General features: G+C 48.4%; 1 protein-coding gene and 1 long non-coding RNA gene across 10 annotated transcripts in view; one reads left to right on the top strand and one right to left on the bottom strand.

The window, feature by feature from the left end:
- The window catches only part of nfia (nuclear factor I/A), an 86871-nt gene extending 66487 nt beyond the window's left edge, over positions 1-20384 (top strand). For 3 of the 9 annotated variants that reach the window (XM_029149015.3, XM_029149019.3, XM_029149018.3), the window contains exons 5-12: positions 2607-2724; positions 3452-3579; positions 4014-4064; positions 5505-5672; positions 7919-8097; positions 8886-9048; positions 9564-9652; positions 13104-20384. In XM_029149015.3, the coding sequence (XP_029004848.1) occupies positions 2607-2724; positions 3452-3579; positions 4014-4064; positions 5505-5672; positions 7919-8097; positions 8886-9048; positions 9564-9652; positions 13104-13118 (911 nt within the window). In that variant the 3' untranslated portion in view covers positions 13119-20384. The remainder of the gene's footprint in view (positions 1-2606; positions 2725-3451; positions 3580-4013; positions 4065-5504; positions 5673-7918; positions 8098-8885; positions 9049-9563; positions 9653-13103) is intronic. The other 6 variants (XM_029149020.3, XM_029149023.3, XM_029149022.3 and 3 more) reach the window with 4 other exon arrangements.
- LOC121202189 (uncharacterized) lies at positions 9596-10262 on the bottom strand. Its single transcript, XR_005897606.2, has 3 exons — positions 10115-10262; positions 9830-9933; positions 9596-9734 (listed from the first exon to the last, which is right to left on the bottom strand). It is a non-coding gene; the product is annotated as an uncharacterized LOC121202189 (long non-coding RNA).
- Positions 20385-20605: the final 221 nt, after the last annotated feature.

Consider the following 20605-nt stretch of genomic DNA (forward strand, 5'->3'; position numbering starts at 1 on the left):
TCAGGAGAGCTGATGTTAGACGTAAGGATTTAGGGATTAGGTTGATATGATGCACTCACGCTACACACACACACACACACACACACACACACACGCACACACACACACACACACACACACACAAACACACAGATAAGGAGGCATATGACCCACTTGGCACCTCCAGCACCTTCATCTGGAGAGATTCCCACCCAACACACACACCGCGATGAAAGGGATGAATAGACGACTACAGCCTGTGGGGTTCACCCGTCCCTGCTTGCTTCTGCCCTCTGTTGCCCCTGGCAACACATACACACACCTGGTTGTGTGCCAGTGCCATATGGACACCTCAGCACAAATAGCAGAGATATGTGGTAATTTTAATAATAATCACAATATTAGATCAAGTGGAAGCACTGTGATTGAAGAGAGACACATTCTGCATATGATACTAGAGGTGAATTATTGATATGACCTGTAAACATGTTGCATGATTTAAGTGGGGTAACGATAATAAACAGGCTTCAGTAAATGACCTAAAAACATCATTAAACAAAGATAAAAGGTGAAACTGAATCTGTGCTTGGCAAACAGCCACATCACAGCAGAACATCTGCCACTGGAAGCCGAACAAGCAGCGAAAGAAAAGACAAGTCAAACATCACAGCGGACTCCTGCAGAGTCTGGGTGCGAGTAATTATTATGATGAAGAGCTTATGTTGTGAAATCATGTGCACCCACAAGCACAGCAGGAGGCACATTTAAGCTCCGGTAGCAGTATTAGACTGAGTCGGAGCCGATACAGAAGCAGTAATATTTGGTCTGAGACGGACGATAGCGATGGTTTTAAAGTCTGTGTTTGGCAACGAGGCTCAAAGGTTCAGCTTTGATACTGAAGCAAGACTTACTCTATAGTGTATACGCCGATGGCTAGCACGCTGATGCTAAGTGTTAGCACAACAATGCTAACAGACGCTTGCAGACAGCATTAGCACACTATTGCAGCATTAACAGCATTTCCCATCAGTACTAACTCATTTTCTGTCAGACAATATTAATCCCAATCAGAAGAAGAAGAAGAGGAGATTAGTCCTTAAACATTTGTTTATTAGCTTATCATTGTACTGTATGAATTCTACATGGTAGGGTTCCTTTAAATGGTTCTGGCATTTCTGTAAAAATAAAACAAATGACATATGTACTGTAGCTGTTAATGATGGATAAATGAACTGGTAAATGAACCAACCATGAAATGGCACAGAGTCGGTGGCAGTCGAGGCTGAGCAGCAGCTCTCAGGCCACATACAGTAGATACAGGAAAAGCCAGTTCACGGTGCTGAGCTCAGCAGAAACTGCCCACCAGGTCCTGTCAGTCCTCCTCCTCCTCCTTTCATCCCATCACACCATTATGCTCTGTGTCAATAAAGCGATGAAGAAGGAGGTGGAGGGGCTGGTGGCGAGGGGCCAGACGGAGGTCCGGGTTTGAAGCTGATTGCTGGCTTTGTTCAGCAGGATTTCCAAATTGAAGCATTTGACAACAGAGGTGTCTCTCTCTCTCTCGCTCTTTCACGCTCTCTCTTTCTCACTCACTCTCTCTCTATCGCTCTCGCTCTTTTGCTCTCGCTCTCGCTCTTTCGCGCTCGCGCTCGCTCTCGCTCGCTCTCGCTCTTTTGCTCTCTCTCTCTCTCTCTCTCGCTCTCTCTCTCGCTCTTTCGCGCTCTCTCTCGCTCTTTCTCTCTCTCTCTCGCTCTCTCGCTCTTTCTCGCTCGCTCTCTCGCTCTCTTTCTCGCTCGCTCTTTCTCACTTTCTCTCTCTCGCTCTCTCGCTTTCTCTCTCTCGCTCTCTCTCGCTCTCTCGCTTTCTCTCTCGCTCACGCTCTCTCTCTCTCTCGCTCTCTCTCTCTCTCTCTCTCTCTCTCGCGCGCTCTTTCTCGCTCTCTCGCTCTCTCTCTCGCTCTCTCTCGCTCTCTCGCTTTCTCTCTCGCTCACGCTCTCTCTCTTTCTCGCTGTCTTTCGCTCTCTCTCGCTCTCTCTCTCGCTCGCTCTTTCTCGCTCTCTCGCTCACTCTCTCGCTCGCTCACGCTCTTACTCGCTCTCTCTCTCCTTTCACTACTTTCGTGGTGAAAGCCCTCGCAGGCCTTTGTGAGAGAGCTGCTCTCCCCAGAGACACAGAGAAAAAGAGACAGAGATGTGGAGGAGAGTGAATGTCAGAAGATGGAAGCATCATCAGAGAGGAAAAGAGGGAGAGAGCAGCGTGTTTCTGTCTGTCTGACTTCTGTCAGAACCAGCCGTTTCACGGTTCACATTAATGCCATTTGAGACCTGTGCTAATATTGAGCCTGTCAATACAAACATGTTGCTACAGCTTTAGCAGCTGATATTAAAGCGACGTCTCTCTGATCCTGGTTTAGGTCAGAGGTCAGAAATGAGCAGGGTCTCTGTTTTCTGAAGCTTTACCTTGTTTCAGTTTGTGTGATGTGCATCGTGAAAGCATGTTTCTGTGCTGTGACCCAGTTGTGGACAGTCCCATCCGGGTCCTCTGACAGCATTTCCGTCCGACCCGACCACCCAGGTTCTCTATGCACCTTTAACACAGCGTCTAATGCTCTGTCTCCTCACTGGCAGCACCCATCGCCGCCGGCACCGGTCCAAACTTCTCACTAGCCGATCTGGACAGCTCGTCCTACTACAGCATGAGCCCAGGAGCCATGAGGAGACCCCTCCCCAGCACCTCCTCCTCCAGGTACGCTCATCAAACTACTGCTGTTTGAAGTGAATCATTTAAACAGTTCAGAATCAGAATCAGAATCAGTGTTTAAGTTTGTATAGAACAACCAAGGCATTGTATTTGGTCTGACTCCGGCTTTAGTTCCCTCACAGAAAAAAAGCACAATTAAATAAATTTTAAATATAGTTTTAAAACAAATATATAAATAAATATATATTTTAAAACAAATAATAAACAATAGGAAAAACTGTGGCTCGCTATGTGATATTCAACGTGGTTGGAAGGGGTGATTGCACATATACTGTTAAACAGTTCCTACATCGGCACAATAAAAGCACCACGTGACCTGCAGACGCACGTCTGCGGCCTGAAAACAGATTGAAACATCTGTATGACGATTAGAAACCTGTTCGTCCCGGACCTGTCAGACATGAAAGCCTGTGTAACAGTTACAGTCACAGATGAGCTCAGTCCAGCGAATGAGGAACGGTGGACCCAGAGTCGGGCCTCGTAGAGTGATGAGCTGCTCGGTACCAGTCCGGCGCCGTCTGTGGCGGTGCTGCTCAACAGGCTCGGTTCCGAGCTCACGCCTACACTGGCAAATCAAAGGTCCACATGTCCCCGTGGCTTCAGACTCTCGGGCTGTCGGCCCGGTTCTGTAGCTTTGGGGGGTCCGGGCTCTGCGCGATGACCTCCGCAGCAGAACCTGCTGTTCTGATCAGGCGACTGTGTGTCTGTGCAGCTCTGCCAAGAGGATAAAGTGCATGGAGGAGGATGTGGACAGTCCAGGGGAGGAGTCCTACTACCCGGGCCAGGGCCGGTCTCCAGGCAGTGGCAGCCAGGCCAGCAGCTGGCACGACGTGGAGCCAGGTACCGGCGCCGCCCAGTCCGCACACATCACACTTTAACCTGCAGCCTCGGACGTGGCAGCGCTTCCATCTAACAGCACGTGTGTGTGTGTGACTGTGTGTTTTAGACTCCATGTGTTACTACTGGTTACATGCGTTAACCAGGACCATGTTCAGCCCAGAACGGTCCTTATTGGACCCGCACTGGTCTCAGTGTAAAGCACCAGTCAGACGCTCACTCACCTTCATTCCTTCAACCACACGTAGACACACTAGCACCATCAGCGTGTTCAGTGCAAACCAAGACCGGACCAGAACCCGAACCCAGTGCCGCTGAGAGAGTGTGGATGTGTGTCTGCCCCCCCCCCCCCCCCCCCCCCCCCCCACACACACACACACACTTTACTCACCCTGCTTCTTGGTTTCTTTTCTTTCTTTCCTCCTTGCGTTGGAAAGCTGGATATAAGCTGCGTGGCTCGCTAGCTAGCTCGTTCATCTCCCGACAAGGTAAAGACGTCAATACCTGGATCTTTTGTTATCTGTGTCTGTCAAACCGTCGCCTACCATCTCTACTCTTCCTCCTCCTCCTCTTCCTCCTGATCGCCCGATGGTACTGTACCTGGGACGGGCTTTGGTTTGTTGTCTCGTGTCGTGATATGTCTGGTTTAGTCTGATGATTTTAGTTTTTTTTCTTCCTCACGTCTTTTTCCACATCTCATTTCCTCTCCTTTCCTATTTCCTATTTCCTGTTTCCTCTGTCCTTGTTTTCTTGTTTCCTTTCCTTTTTTTCTGCTCTGTTTTCTATTCACTTGTCCTCTTGTCTCACTTCTACCTCTCTTCCTCAATTTACTTTCACTATTTTTCTTTAGTCTCCTCCTATCTCTTTTATTCTGTCCCTCTATTTGCTCTTCCTCTTTTTCTTTTTGTGTTTGTTTTTTAATTCTTGTTCCGTCAGCTTCTTTCTTTTTCCATCATTTTTCAATTAGCTGTTTTTCTGCGTTTCTTCTTTCCTTCTTTCTTTTGCCTTCATGTCTTCTACCTTTTCTTTCTCTGGTCCTGAGGCATCTGTGGGTGTAGCACCCATTACCTCACCCCACCTTCATCTCACCCCTCTGGCAGCATGTTGATGATATAATCATGGATCAGCCCTAAGAAAAACCTGCATGATAATAATGTGTGTGCTTAGTTGTAGACACGGACTGTGTGTGTGTGTGTGTGTGTGTGTGTGTGTGTGTGTGTGTGTGTGTGTGTGTGTGTGTGTGTGTGTGTGTGTGTGTGTGTGTGTGTGAGACAGACAGACAGGACTGAGTGCTGAGCAGACTCTGCCTCGGTTCCACCTGACAAAACCTCTTCACCCATTTATCACCTCACACACAAACTGCTCCTCCTTCTCCTCCACCTGCTGCACCTCCTCTGCACCAGGTTCTGCACTAACACAATGTTTCAGGTCACTCCGATTCAGATTACAGCCTGCAGACGTTACAGTAGCATCTAAACATGTGTGAAAACCCTACAGCAGCTTCATGTGTCTGCGGTTCTGACCCGCACCACCAGCCTTCACACATGTTCTGTAAATACAGGATGGATGATATCATCTTGTGTTGCCATTTAAACATTTGAGTTCAATGCGAGCAGACGTCACTGGGTCAGCACCGTTTACATTTACGTTGTTTGTGAATTTTGTTCTGAGATTCCCACCATCAATTTTTATTTAAAAAATAGTAATATCACACCAGACCTAAAACCTTTACTTTGGTAACAATATTTGGACAATTTTACCGTAAAGGAGACACACACACACACACACACACACACACACACACACACACACACACACACACCCCTCCCCCCCGTCTGCCCCCCCCTCCCCCAGTGGAGGTGCATAAAAATGTAAAAGCAAAGCGTGCCCACTCGTGACCCACTCCTCATCATCATGGTTCTTGGCAGGGATGCCGTCGCCCGCTGGCGCTCTGAAGAAGTCAGAGAAGTCTGGTTTCTGCGGCGCCATGCCTCCACCCAGCGGCGCCTCCTCCGCCTCCACCTCTTCCTCTTCCTCCTCTTCCCCCCGAACGGCTTTCACACACCATCACCGGCCCGTCATTACCGGGCCTCGAGGTGAGGTCCTCAACCAGTCAGCCCCAACAACCCACCACCACTACATGCATCATTCACCTGCCCCCCCCCCCCCCCCCCCCCCTTCAGCAGCCATAGGTTTTGTCAGGAGGAGGCGCAGGTGGAGACGCATACCTGTAGGTTTCAGACAGGGCTGTTTGTGCGTTTGTGTTGGTACGAGCTGCACACTCCACCTGCTGCTGTGTCTGGTCTGAGGAGTGGTTTCTAGGTTTAAACCCAGCTGTGGCTCAGTAGAGGCACGTGCTACACTGTGTTCCTGCTGATCCGGTGGAGGATGTGAGGAGCAGGGTTGCATGAGTAGAAGCTCAGCCGCTGCTGGAAGTCCGAGGTCCCAAAGTCACAACAGGAGCCGTCATGGGTTTCACCTGACGTCAAGCTCTATTTGATCTGGACAAGCACTGAAGCGCTGTGGTGCGTCTGGTGGACCTCTGGTTCTGGTTCCCTGGATGGTCAGGTTGGGTGTGACTTCAGCATTAGCTCCAGAAACACTGGGGTGTGATGTGGACTGTTAGGTTCTGTTAGGTTCTGTTTGGCTCGTTCATGGTACCGGCTGGTGCCTGTCTCCTGCTCTTTCCTCTGTGTCTCTGTCGTCCTGTTTCTGTTTTATGGATCCTGGTTTCTCCTGCTGCGAGGAGGCTCTAATGCAAACCGCCAAAATAAAGTCCAGTTCATACAAAAAGTGTCTTTTTTGAAAGTCTTTAACAGAAATCCTTTTATCAACAACACACAATAGAAATCAGATGCTACTTCTCCTACTTCTTATCGTTAATCAATCTGCCTCTTGATGTCAAAATATCTTCTTTAAGAAAATGTTGGCAGGGGAGAGACAGAGGAGGAGAGATGGAGGAGGAGAGATGGAGCAGGAGAGATGGAGGAGAGATGGAGGAGGAGAGATAGAGGAGGAGGGGGAGGAGGAGGGGGAGGAGGAGAGATGGAGGAGGAGAGATAGAGGAGGAGGGGGAGGAGGAGAGATGGAGGAGGAGGGGGAGGAGGAGAGATAGAGGAGGAGGGGGAGGAGGAGAGATGGAGGAGGAGAGATAGAGGAGGAGGGGGAGGAGGAGAGATAGAGGAGGAGGGGGAGGCAATGAAGCGAGGCAATTTGCAAAGTGGAACTAATCCTGGGCCTTTTCTTCTGTGTTCAACATGCAGGATGCCTGTTCCTCCACACACACACACAAACACACAGACACACGCGCGCGCACACACACACACACACACACACTCGCACACGCTCACACACACGCACACACACAATCACTGGAATCACTGGAAAAACATTTTTGTGAAAAAATGTTTCGTCCTGTTGAAGTGTGTCCATGAAGAAGCTACACTGACATCCAGACAAGGACTCGTAGTAGCAGAAGTCTCAGTTGTTTTCACATCACTCTCACTGTGGCTCCTCCCCCGGCCTTTCACACCACACGCATCATGAATAATAATTACTACTAATACCAGGAGCACCGGTACAAACAGCAGCTGCAGGACAAACGTGCATTGTTTGAGCCAAGCCCAGAAGTAATGTCAGCACCGGCTGTTTGACGCTGACACACACGGTGACATCACTCCTGCTCCACACTGGCCCAGTGTGTGAGGCAGAGAAAGCCATCCATCCAGTGATTACTGTAAATACATCGGCCGCAGGCTGCACACACACACTCGGCCGCGTGTATTGTCAGAGTGATAAATCACAGCAGACTCTAAGTGAATTAGTGCAGCAGCTTTAACTCTCTGTCCGTCCCTCCTTCCCTCTCTCCTTCTCTTTCCATGCCCTCTGTCCTATCCTCAGAGCTCTATTCATCAAAGTTCTTAATGAGGCCTCGTTTGCTAACGAGCAATTGCAGAATATCAGACCAATTAAGACTTAATTAAATTAGAGAGAAGAGAAGGAAACAAGGAACTAGAGGAGGAAGCGAGAGGGGTGGAGGCAGGCGAGGCAGAAACAGGTGAGAGAAGGAGAAACGAGGAGGATGGAAGCGAGGAGCAGGCAGGATTTTACCTGATCAACACACACATTAGCTTTGATTGACAGCTTGTGTGAAGAGGTGCATTATGGGCCATCCATCCGCTTTGCTATGTGTCCATCATTTGTATTTGCATGTTAAGCCACGCCCCTTTAATCCAATTTGAAATGTCCCTCTTTTCTCCCTGTCTCTCCCAACTTTTCTTGTCTTAATTATTTCTGTCTTTCTCTCCCCCACCCCCACCCCCAACCCCCCACACACACACAGCAAGCCCACACGCACCCCCCTCCAGCCTCCACTTCTCCTCCTCCCCCATCCTGCAGCAGCCTGGCTCCTACTTCTCCCACCCGGCCATCAGGTATCACCCGCAGGAGACGCTCAAGGAGTTTGTCCAGCTGGTCTGTCCTGACTCCGCCCAGCAGGCCGGACAGGTGGGCTTCCTCAACGTAAGCACCCACAGCACACGAAGACACACGAGCACACATTCACAAGCACACGGACAAATCTAAGCTGCGTTTTCCAAAGGTGAGATCACAGACACAGCAGTGTGTGTGTGTGTGTGTGTGTGTGTGTGTGTGTGTGTGTGTGTGTGTGTGTGTGTGTGTGTGTGTGTGTGTGTGTGTGTGTGTGTGTGTGTGCGTGCGTGTGTGACCTCCTGTCTGCAGTCAGATAGTTGATATATCTACGTCTAGACACTGAATCGATACACTCTCCACCACCGTTCACACACACACACACACACACACACACACACACACACACACACACACACACACTCACACAGACACACACACACACAGTTCATCGTGTGGTTCTGCATCAGAACCAGAGCTCAGCATATGTGTCAGTGCTGGAATGACTGAAACAAAACGCTCATTGGTTTTAACCTCACAAAAGGGATCTTTTAAATTAGCATCACTTCACACTGGACACTGTGTGTGTGAACGTGGTTCTGCAGTAGATCTGCCTCAGTTTCTAGCTCAGACTGGACCCGCTGCTCGGAGCGTCCCCAGGATCACTGAACACAGTGTGTACCTGAATGCAGCGTGCAAGCTGCTGTGGTATTATACTTATAGATTAGCAGGATAAAATGCAGGCAGCAGCAGAATTCTTTATGACCCGCCTAGAAAACTGCTGACGCTGGCACAGTCAGAGGACGAATCGGAGCGCTGCAGTTACAGGTTCTCCATGTGAGCCACCTGTTGAACGCTGTTTAATGCTTCTGCTCCTCCAGCCCAACGGCAGCTCCCAGGGGAAGGTCCACAACCCCTTCCTGCCCACGCCCATGCTGCCTCCCCCTCCACCTCCCCCGATGGCCCGACCCGTCCCACTGCCCGTCGATGCCAAGCCGCCCTCCACCTCCTCCACTGAGGGAGGCAACTCTCCCACCTCGCCCAGTAAGTGCACGCTCATGCATCTCATTATGGTTCATACAGGTTCTTCTGTCAGCAATCTGGAAATGAAAGGAAACGTGTGGAGCGTTTCCCTTCAGGCCAAACGCCTCTGCAATGACACAGAACATCATTCAGGCTGTTTTAAGTACTTTTTTACTTTCTCATCAGTGAGCAGGGAACTGTCTTCAGATTCCGTCTCACTTCAGGGTTTAATGGTGACTCCTGTCACTTGGCAAAAACAGACACATGATGGGCCAAAGCCTTTAATCCTGCTCATACATCCATTTACAAGCTTCTTGGTTTCAGCAAAGCATCTTTTAAAATCAGGTTTAAAACATTGTTATTGGATGAGGTTTGTCTTTGTTCTCTTTGTAATGAAGCTAACAGTCTGCACTAACTAGCACAAGCTACATCAGCTACCAAACTGACTCTGTGTGTGTGTGTGTGTGTGTGTGTGTGTGTGTGTGTGTGTGTGTGTGTGTGTGTGTGTGTGTGTGTGTGTGTGTGTGTGTGTGCAGCCTACTCCACCCCCACCACCTCTCCAGCCCAGCGCTTCGTTAGCGTCGGACCCAGAGACCCTGGATTTAACATCCCTCAGCAGCCACAGGTAAAGCAAACGTCCAGAGGGGCTGTAGACCCCCTGCGGTGCTCTGGGGTTACAGACCACAGTCACTGCGCCCCCTAGTGCTCTGGAGTAAAAACGAGACATATTGTAAAGAATAGAAAAGGCTGTAAATGAACAAGTCAAGTCCAGAAACCAGGAATTCTTGAAAGTTTTACTCACATTTTAGAGATTGCACATAAAGTGTCTGAGGCTGACGCACATGCACGCCGCTGAAGACATGAGCCAGGCTGCCGTTATTTACGCTGTTGAGGACTAGTGAGCAGCTGAAATGTCAACAGAAATGTCACGAACTTCCTGAGAGTTAACGCGAGACCTTGTTCATTATGAAGTCAAACCTACATCGTCATTGTTTTTCAACCAAACAAGGCATGTGTGGCGTTTTACGAACGATACGAGTGTAAGACTGAGGCCTCACGCTGAGCATTGACCTGTCAGTGAACTCACCTGAAGCTACAGATCCAGACACTGGACACATGAAAACTACGTTCAGACGGTTCCCGCTGAGATCAAGACGCACTTCAAACCACCGTAGTGACACACACAGAACAAAAGCCACCCTGGGGGGTCCGGGGCACACTGCTGCCCCTTTTGTTGCCATGGTGACAAACGGGACAGTCTGCGCATTTCTCCTGTCACCGTGGGGACCAGGCTAGTCCTCTGAGCAGCTTCGTGTTTCATCTGAAGCTACATCAGACAAAGACTGGCACAGTCACACAGCTGGTTACTAAACTTCAGCCTGTGTAACCAAAGTTCACTCTTCTGTAAGTGGATCCGTGTTCACATTAGCACAATTTACCTCCACGTTGCTTGATACCAACAACAGTTGGAGTTTTCAGATCAGACTTTAAGCCGATGAGGTCCCCTGGCAGCACAGCGTGTGTGTGGAGATGTTTGGGAGTGGGGGCAGATGGCGCTGGCTTTGTGTGGGAGTGGGCATCGTGCCCATGTGGGTCAGGGTAGTGGTTGCCATGAGCGACCATGGTGGTTGCCCCTGGAGACAGCGATGGACGGAGGGAGCTGGTACCTGAAACACCTGTCACACTGAGTTCAGGCTGTGGAACAACCAACAACGAGGCCATGAGGACCTGTTGTGTTGCTTCCTATTGTGTGTTGGGATCTGTGAGACTCGGAACAGAAACACTAGAGACAGATGATGAGGAAATACGTCAGCCTTTAATCTGAGCAAAGTAAAGCTATAACTAACCGTTCTCTACAGTTCTGAACTTTATTAGCGATGTGTTGTGCTGCAGATATACTTACACAGCTCAGGAAAAACAAACTGAATGTGGAGCAACAAATACATGAACTATCGCCTTGCTTTTAATAGAAACCTAGTAGACGCAACGCTGTTGTTGTTCAATTTATTTTAAATACATTAAGTATTATTAGAGCATTCTGGAATGGTAGCAGTGGCAAACCTCCCTACCATTTGAGACAATAGTGGAGAGGGAGACACAGTAGAATCAAGGACTGTCGCTGCTGTTAACTCAGCAGTTCTGAAAAAAGGAGCAACAGATGAAGCAGGTGTTTCCAACGACAGGACAAGAGCAGCAAGATGCTCAGAGCAGGATACACGGGAGAATAAATGAAACTTTATTGATCGCACTTTGGGGAGTTTTATTTCGGTGTTTTTGTCCCAACCCCTGGAAGAGCAGTGAGCAGCCACGGTGCGACGCCAGCAGCCAGGGAGCTAGTGCTAGTGCCTTGCTAAAGGACACCTGGCGGGGATCAAACCGAAGACCTTGTGCTTCCCAGGCCAATGCTGTAGCAATGAACGCCCCAGGCCAGGTATCAGTAAGAGCAAAAGCCAGGACCACATCGCAGCAGCTGTGGAGGAAACAGAGCTGGATGTTTGCTGAGTGTTTATCTGCAGGTCGGCAAACTCGCTCACTGGCTGAATCACAGCTGTCAGCATCGGCCGCTGTGTGGTAACTCTACCCCACACACACCAACACAATGTCTGGCTGCGAGTGTCATCTTCTCTGAGTCTTCTCAGGACAGAGGGAGGAGCTGCAGTGCAGGGAGCGAGCAAGAGGCCGAGAGACACAGGGGGACACGGGGAGAGAGAGGGAGCAGCAGAAAAGTCCCAGCGTCAGCAGCTTGTATTGATTAAAAACTAACCTTCCAGTCTTCTCCTCTATCACCACACACGCACGCACGCACGCACGCACGCACGCACACACACGCACACGCACACGCACACACACGCACGCACGCACGCACACACACGCACGCACACACACACACGCACGCACGCACGCACAGCCTTGCGCTGCTATAAAAGTGGGACCCCACCATTGACATAATACCTTCCCTAGCCCCTTACCCTCACTCTAACCATCACAACTAAAGGCAGACATCTGACCCTTGCTCTAATCTGGACGAAAACTCAATCCTAACCTCAGCCCTAAAATCACATCTTGACCCTCAAACAGGTCTTTAAACTTGTGGGGCCCAGCCAAAGGGTCCCACAACTGTTTGGGCCCTACTTCTATGTAACCGCAAAGACACACACACACACACGCACGCACGCACGCACGCACACACACACACACACACACACACACACACACACAGAGCTGTGGAATTTCAAGGAGTCAGGAGTATCAGGTCTGAACACACAGAAACTACCTTCATATAAAAACCTCCACATTACATTCACTGTTTGAAGGCACATTTTCTAAAATGTCTCTGTATTTTTAAAGTGTATGTGTTTGCAAATGTTTGTGTGCACGTGTGTGTCTGTGTGCGCGCGCGCGTTTGTGTGTGTGCGTGCGTGCGTGCGTGTGTGTGTGTGTGCGTGTGTGTCTGTGTTTGTGTGCGTGTGCTGCTCACGTGCATGTGATAGAGAAGACTGGAAGTGCAGAGCAGGACGGAGAGACCCAGAACGTAAAGCAAAGACGGGGGTATGGAGGGTTGGTGCGATGGACGATGCGGTTGCCTTGGCAATGGTAGTCACGTCCTGGGCTGTCTGGTTGTCCCTAGCAACCAGACATGATGTAAGGCAGGATGAACTTGAACTTGGCGGGGCAGCAAGGAAAAGGAGGGAGACATTTTGAAAACTATGCACCTTTGGAGATCGATAGCGGCTTCACTAGTAAATGACACACTTACTTTGGGAGCACAGTCACTGATGTACAGTAATGCAACGACCTCTCCAGGGGAACCAGCACCACACAAGACATGTTTCAGCACATGAGTGAACAAAGCCGTAAAGAAATCTGTTGCTAGTTTTCCTCTAATGCTAAAAGACACAGAGAAATGTAAAATTGCTTAAACCATAGTTGAACTGGACCCAGTGTGACTTCCGTCGCGTGTGCCAACTGGAATCAGTGGAGTCTTGTCTTTGTGCTGATACAAAGCTCCAGCTGAACCACTGTCAGGTCTAGTATCTGGGTCTGCATCATAAACCTCTCTCTCTTTTTCTTCGCAGTGGTACCTGGGATAAGGACACAGAGGCCCCTCCACCCACCTGTATGACAAATTGCTGCAGCCCTCTCCTTGACCTTTGACCTCTGACGCCAGCTGCAACAGAGAGCCCTATCTTGACCAGCCCCCACAGTCCTTCTTCCCCTCTGCGCCTGACTCCACCCCCACCAGCGCCACACAGAGACTCAGCAGCATCAGCATGGCTACAGCAGATCAAACGCACCCCAACCCAGTGTTAAATGCCCACTCTGTGAACTGTATGTCACAGACCTGCCTGTAGACTTATGGTACATGTGTTTCCATGTATAGTGCCAGATCCTGTCACCTCCCTGCCACCAACACCCAGTCCTGAGAAATGAATGGGGGACTGAGTCTATGGTTTTGGGAGCTTTGCATGTGGAGAAACTGCACACATACTCTCCCATCCACCTCTGCAGGGTGTGCTTCGGTGGACCTGCAGGTCTGAAGCCGTCCTCGCCCTTTTGATGGCTCAGGGTTGGCTTGGTTGGTTGGCAGGAGATCCCACCAGCTAATACCTCCAACCCCCTGCCGAGCCCCCACACACCTCCTGGGATGGACTCTGCCCCTGGTTGGTGGCAGGCCAGTTTGAAAAGGCTCCTTCCAAAAACATGGACCCGTGCTTAATGGAAAGAGCCAAGCGCAGGTGGTGACAGACGCCTTCCTGCTCTACGTGAACTGTGATGGGAGATTGTGGGTGGAGGGTAATTATTGTGAAACTTGTCGGGTGTTTGACATTTTGCTGGGTCCGAGCTTGTTTATCTGGAAAGCTTTGGCTCCATGGTTCATTGATTCTTCTCTCTTCAGCTGGTCCCCTCCTCTTCCTCCTCTGTCCACCCACCAGGTTGGGTGAAGCTACAGCATGCTAACGCCGGTGTCCGAAGGGCAGAGATCCGTTACTAAATCTACCAGTGGAACAGTGGAATACTGATCATGAGGAAAGTGCAATTTTGTTGGCTAGCTGGTGGATAGTAAAATATCTTTGTAAGATAGCTCATCGAAAACTGCTGAAAAGTATATATAAATATATATTTTTCTTCTTAGTCCACTCACACCTCTGGGACTCTAAAATAATGGGGTACAAAAGCTAACAACACACGTGAGGAATAAGGGAGCTGTACTCACTTTTACTGTTTTTTCTTGTTTGTTCATCTTGTGAAGCTGTTATCGTTAGCGACAACAAGAAACCCTTTAAGAACTATCTGAATTTCAAGCATTTTGACCAGCTAAAGTCTGCTGCTCATTTAGTTTCCAAGAGAAAGCAACACTAAGCAATTAATTTATTTTAATGAGCACATTTTAAAACCTAAAGCAATTTGAATTTACTATGTGGCAGAATCAGGAGACAACACGTCAAAGAACCTAAATGTGATCCTGTTCTCCTGGGTTCCTGTAATGGGCATCGCCTCCTGATGGGCTGCCCACTGATTGGCCGGGTCTTTAAGACGTCGAATCCAATCCAAAGCACTTATTCCTGCAGTTGGCCAATGGGCCGTCGGTGTGTAATCAGGGGGCGTGGTTTTGTGATGAAGAGGTAGCGCAGAGGGAAGACAGCTGAGCGCTTCACATACAACTTACCATTTTATCTAACTTCAGTTTTGTTTTCCTTTCTTGTACTATATATATATATATATAAATATATATAAATATATATATATATATACACACACATGCACACACGCACACACACACAACCATCCAGCATCGAACAAAAGTGAATTTAAGTGAAAAAATTACAAAAATGAACAAAAAAATCTGCATGTTTTAGTGTTAGTGACAACTTTTTCCATAGAAGATGTAGTTAGTGAGATGAAGACACTCTGTTGTGAACCAACATCAGGCACTTGCCAGCTCTCGTTAAGTTCAGCTCCTCACACACAACCAGCTCTCTTCGCTTCTCGGCATCCCTCCATTCTTTATTCATTTCCTTCGACAGATCAGTTCTGCTTTTAGTTCCAAGTTCTCCCGCACATTGTCAAACTGCACGGAAACAACTGTTCCTCATCAATGTGCCTTGAGCTAAGGTCCAGTCCTGAGACAGTAGCGAGATCCAGTGTGGAGACTCAGCTTTCTTGTGTTTTTGTTTTTCCCACAAGCTCCACACCTGAGATTTTGTACAAAACTGGAGCAACTGGTCAGAGACCAGTTGAAGCTGAGGAAGGAAGCTGTGCTTTTAAGACTGGTGCCCACTCAGCGTTTCAGGTCCCAGGACCTCGCAGGACAAATGTACACCAGCTATTTTCAGGTCAATACCTCTGCATCCCGTCCCACAAACCCAAGTCCACAAAGGACATTGTGTGAAATAAGCACCAAGTCGTGCCAAGAGACGTTTGACGCGGTTTGATCCAGGTTAACTAATTACAAAAACCACCTGGTTCAACAACTAACAACAAAACATGACAAGAAGACTGAACGTCGCTGTCGGCTAATTGAGCTACAGAAAATACTGTGCGATGTTCGCTAGCAGAGTTGAATCAAAATTTAGTTTGAGCTGGAAAAGCAATGTACTGTAGCAGGTTTCCAGGTATGTCACAGGTTAACTGACGATAAACAAAGGTCAAATTAGATACAACACCTAGCTAGATTAGCTGCACTGAGCTAGAACAGTGTTTTTAAAATGTGTGGTTCAACCTTGTTTGTTGTTAACAGGTGGGAATTTTGGGCTTATTTCACAAAATGTTTGCTGCCACTGAGACGACGTTTTGTCAGTTCAGTCCTGGTATCGCGACCCCCCCTGACCTGTAGAAGGTGGGATGGCGAGAATCTCAGCGTTGAGTCTTCCTGTTTTCATTTTCATTTGTTTTGTCGCTTTTTTGGTTCTCAGACACGAATAAGGACATAAAATATGCAATACCTGCTGGCACTCAGTTCCATAAATTTTGTCTTCTGTTGTTCCTCTTTTCTTTCAACCAAAGTTCTGGTGCTGTGACTGGGGTCTGAGCCATCACCGCTTGGGTTCCTCCTCCTCCTTCTTTCAATCATCTGCTAATGACGGCATTTTTTTTCTATGGCTCCGGTCACAGGCGAGCCTTAAACAAGTCCAACTTCTCCAATACGCAGAGAACTGTTTGCAGACATTACCAATATTTCTGTCGCGTTGGCCGAGGCTTAGTGACTCACTGTTGACCCCTGTGTTTAATGAGAAGGACAGCAGCCGTCAGCTGTGAGGTCCGCTCGTGTGGGTTGTGTTTCCTTAGTGTGATATGTTTGTTGGTCTCTGTTCTCGCCTCCCCTTTAGCCACGAGTCGGGCATTACTTCCTGAATTATCTGCACTAAATATGAAAAAAGTGGGAAAGGATGAAATAAAAAATAGACAACTTCCAGGGCTTAAAAAGAGTGAAGGGAATAAAAAAATAATCATAATTGCACGGACATTTTGTAAGTGTCACGAAATCCTCGAGGCAGCCTTGCATCTAATCAGCAACGCCGGCTGTGTGTACGATAACAAAGACAAACTTGCACCGTTTTTAACGAAAGAAAACAGAAACAGAATTTAAAGCAATAGTTTGGGCAGCGTGTTTTGTTCCTGTGTTGTGAGTGTAATTTAGTTGTGGTACGGCAGCAAAGACGCAGGGGAGTTAGCTGTTAGCGTCAGAGGGCAGAGCGGCGGCAGACGTTTGTATGTTGTATAGTTTTATTAATTACACTGATTTAATGCTGCCCTATTTTATAATGCAGGACTTTTGTAACATTGATTAAATGAGGAAAAACTAGTGTTGTGAATTTTCTGATTGTTTGTATCGAGGCCACATTACTAGAGCTGGTTTGGTTTGTTTTCAGGGAGCTGGAGCTGAAAACCTCCCTGCTTCCCTCTTTTCTTTATTTACTTTCCTTTTGTATGTATTTAAGGACATTTCCTCTGTTGATGGTGAAGCTTATTCCTGTTACTTGTGAAGTACAGGCGCTGTGGTGATAAGACCATTGTAAATGGATGTTACAGTTTGCTGTATGTTCTGAAGGTTATTTGTTGCATCAGTGTTGATGAAGCTAAATTTAGGTCATTCTGAGGACAACTGATAAGAAAACGAGCGTTTTATGCATTTTGAAACTTTAGTTTTAGGCAGGAGACAATGACATAGCCGGCCCAAGGATGCCCTACTAGAAATGCATCTTTTTTGTGTTCACCATTCCATGCGGGAAATAAACAGCTTGATTATGCAACATGATCCTTTTTCTTTTCCATCTGTTTTGTTCCTGGCTGCGTCCGGAGCTCCATCCATCCCATCACAGCATCAGGCACACATCAGCTGAGGAAGGACACACCACTCGTGCCACGGAGCCTAACTGGGCTTCTGCTCATTTGACCAACAACCTTCCATTCAGCCTCTAGTCTCACCTCAGCCTCAGCCTCAGTGGGACAAGCAGAAACCTTTGCTGTGTTACTGTTATTTTAGGTTGAAGTTCAATAATATTCATAAACATTCAATGTAACAGTGAAACAAGAAATAAATGCAAATGAGCAGAGTCTCAAACTCAACAAAGGTTAAAGGCCCGGTCGCTGGGACTGAGGCTGAGCGATGGGTCCATTGGCCAGACCCTGACTTCAACCTTCACCAACACAGGAACCAGTGACTCCAATCTAAAAACGCGATCCACAATGTGTTCAAGCAGCAATATGAGCCCTGCTTCAGTCTCTGCCACATCCTCTCACTTCGCCCCTTTCCGCTTTCGAGAGTTGGTTTTTGGATTTTTGCTTTGAGGAATTCTGCCTCTGCATCAGGAAACAGGGTTGAATGAAGGCTTTCTTGCTGACGCCTTTGTTGTCTTCACGTTTGTCCAAATTGTCCTGGGCAGAGCTTATCACAAAAACGCTTTCTCCCCTCCCTCAGCTGACAAACCACCGCAGGCCTGCGGTTCAAGAGAGTTGCATTTGAGCGAGGGGCAGAATTCTGGATTTCTATTGCAGGGTATTCATCCGTCAGACCTGACTCTGTGAATTCTAGCATCTAAGCCCATAGTCCTATGCGAGCTGGGGACCCCTTCAGTGACACCTGGCGCCCTCCTCCAGCGGCTTCCGCAATAAACGCAGCCACGTCTGAGCAAATCCAAGCCGACAGTAGAGCAGAAGGAAGAGATCCTTCACGAGCGGGAAACGAGTACAAATGGCAGCACTTCATGGGGATGAAGGAGAGTCGTTGGACAAGGAGGCAGGTAACACTGAAGCTGCTCTCCAGAGCTCAGCTGTTTTGAATTACAGTGTCACTGCTCTTTGCAAAGATATTTATTTCTCCTGTTGCAAACCCATCACATGGTGCTAAGTGTTGACTCAACCAGAGAACGGAGGACGCTTCCTGACCGCAGTCTGATCTGCATGAGAACTATGCACTGACTAAAAACCAACATCCACGTGGACTTTGGGTTCTGAAAGGTTTCAGTCCTTCTGTTTCCAGATCCCAGCTTCTATGGACCCAAAACCTAAAAAAGAAAAACAAAATAAAAACGAACCAGCATATTCCTCGATATATTGAAAAGATCAAATGTAGTGCCTGTGAATCCTGTATTATAACGCTCCAATAACTGTTTGTAACTGTTGAAATCTCTGAACACCAGTAGCCTTTGCTGTTTGCCAGGCCCCTCGGATTATAGCTAATGTACAATAATCACAGATATAACTGCATGCTCTCCCATAATCACCTATACGCTGTTACCAAGACGACAGATGAGAAAACTATTACAAACCCAGACGGTTCTGTTACTGTTCTGCTCTTTATGCCTCAAACTGTGTCACCTCCTCCTCCACCCTTTCTACCGTGTCATGGATGTGACGGCAGCCCCAGGCCGCCGGCCGCAGCCTCCCAGGGTTTGACTCTGACAATCTCTGTCTAAGGTTTAACATCAGTGAACAGCTGGCTGCTCTGCTCTGCTCTGCTCCTCCCTGCATCGACCAGCAGGCTGAGAAATCTCCTCCCTGGCTGTTTCCTGCAGGAGCCTCAATCGATGGCCTCGGCCCTTTTCTGCTGAGCTCGGCGCTATCTGGGACAGAATCCCCTCCTTTCTCATTGAGTCTCAGCTGCATCTTCCCCGACAGGGCTTCAATCGAGCCGCCGCTCCTCCAGGATGAGCAGAGCCTAGAGAGGGCGGCAGCCAGCACCTGGGAGGCCCTCCTCTGGCAGTCTCAGGCCGGCCGGGCTCCATGGGCTCGTCTGGTTCACCTCCAGTGGCTCCTTCAGTTCTCCACTCATCCTGTCGATGGGGCTCAGCTCTTTGAAAGCAGCTTCTTTGACTCGTGTCCTTTAGAAACAGAAACTCAACTTTTTTGATGACCTCAGCGTTTTATCACAGTGCCGACAGTGCCAGTGGCTTTTACAGTTTAGACTTTATTACTTTACTTCTGTTATTGATTCGTCTGAATATCACATGATGTGACATGAAGATGCTGAACAAATATTTTTTTGTCTTATATGAGAGAAAAGCAACAAACCAACATCGAAACCAAAACCCTCCTATAGTGATTCTTCTAAACTGGAAGATGTCTGATGGTTACCCGGTAACCATAGAAACGCCATTTAACCAGTGTGTGTCCAGTAAACAAAACACACTGGTTTCAGTATCTGTCACGTTCACTGTAGCTTATCCACTCAGGTCCAGTTGTAGTTGTCTGTCCTTCACTTGACCAGTTTGTTATGAGATGTGTCATCAGACGAAGGATTAAAGATCTGAGCAGCAACATTGTTTAAAGAAAAGTCCCTTGGCACAAAACAGACGTCCCTGTCCTGTGTTTGCTGAAGCAGGGTTCTGTCCCAGACCTGCAGTCGCTCACTGTGTTTTCCAGCCTGTAGATGTTGCTGATCTCCAGTGTTGGTGACAGATCAGCTAATGACAATCTCAAGGAAGGAGAGCTTTATCTTGACCCGAGCGCGGCTGGGCCGATGGCCTGGAGCAGTCTGAGTCATGCATTCACCTCATGTGTCCCATCATTCCCTCCGCAGACGACGTTTGGTTCCTCATCTTCATCCTCACGCAGGACTGACTTAAACCTTGTGCCTCTACAACTCTTTTATGGGACAAGGCGGCGTTTTCTGCCGCCGCTCCGGGTCCTCGACCCGGTCTTACACTTGTGTTCAGTGTGAACTAGTTTCCATTGGTGGTGTCGGTGCCATTGTTTGTCTGCCCTCTGTTCTGGAGCTGACTCTCCGTTGTCCTGTGTGACGTACTGCTGTCACTTCTGTTCTTCTTGTCCCACTGTTGTTTCTGTAGACGCATCCCTCTCGACCCCATTAGTGACTCCATGTCCGAAGCAGAAAATAAAGAAGCTGATGCTCTGTCGACTGTCTCCGGGTCTTTGTGTTGTGTTCTGGCGCTGGGTCCAGTCCAGCGGTCAAGGATGTGGCCTCTGGACTTCTGAGGTTCCCTGAAATGTGGGCAGAGTGAGGCCTCTGTATCTGCTCGATCTGCCTTGTAACAGAAGGACTCTTGTTCTAATCCAGTGTCTCGGTGCCAGATCTGCTGATTGCAGCATGTGCTCACACTGTGTTCTATTGAAAACC

This window comes from Betta splendens, chromosome 4 (assembly GCF_900634795.4).
Source record: "Betta splendens chromosome 4, fBetSpl5.4, whole genome shotgun sequence".
In the NCBI taxonomy this organism is placed as follows: Eukaryota; Metazoa; Chordata; class Actinopteri; order Anabantiformes; family Osphronemidae; genus Betta; species Betta splendens.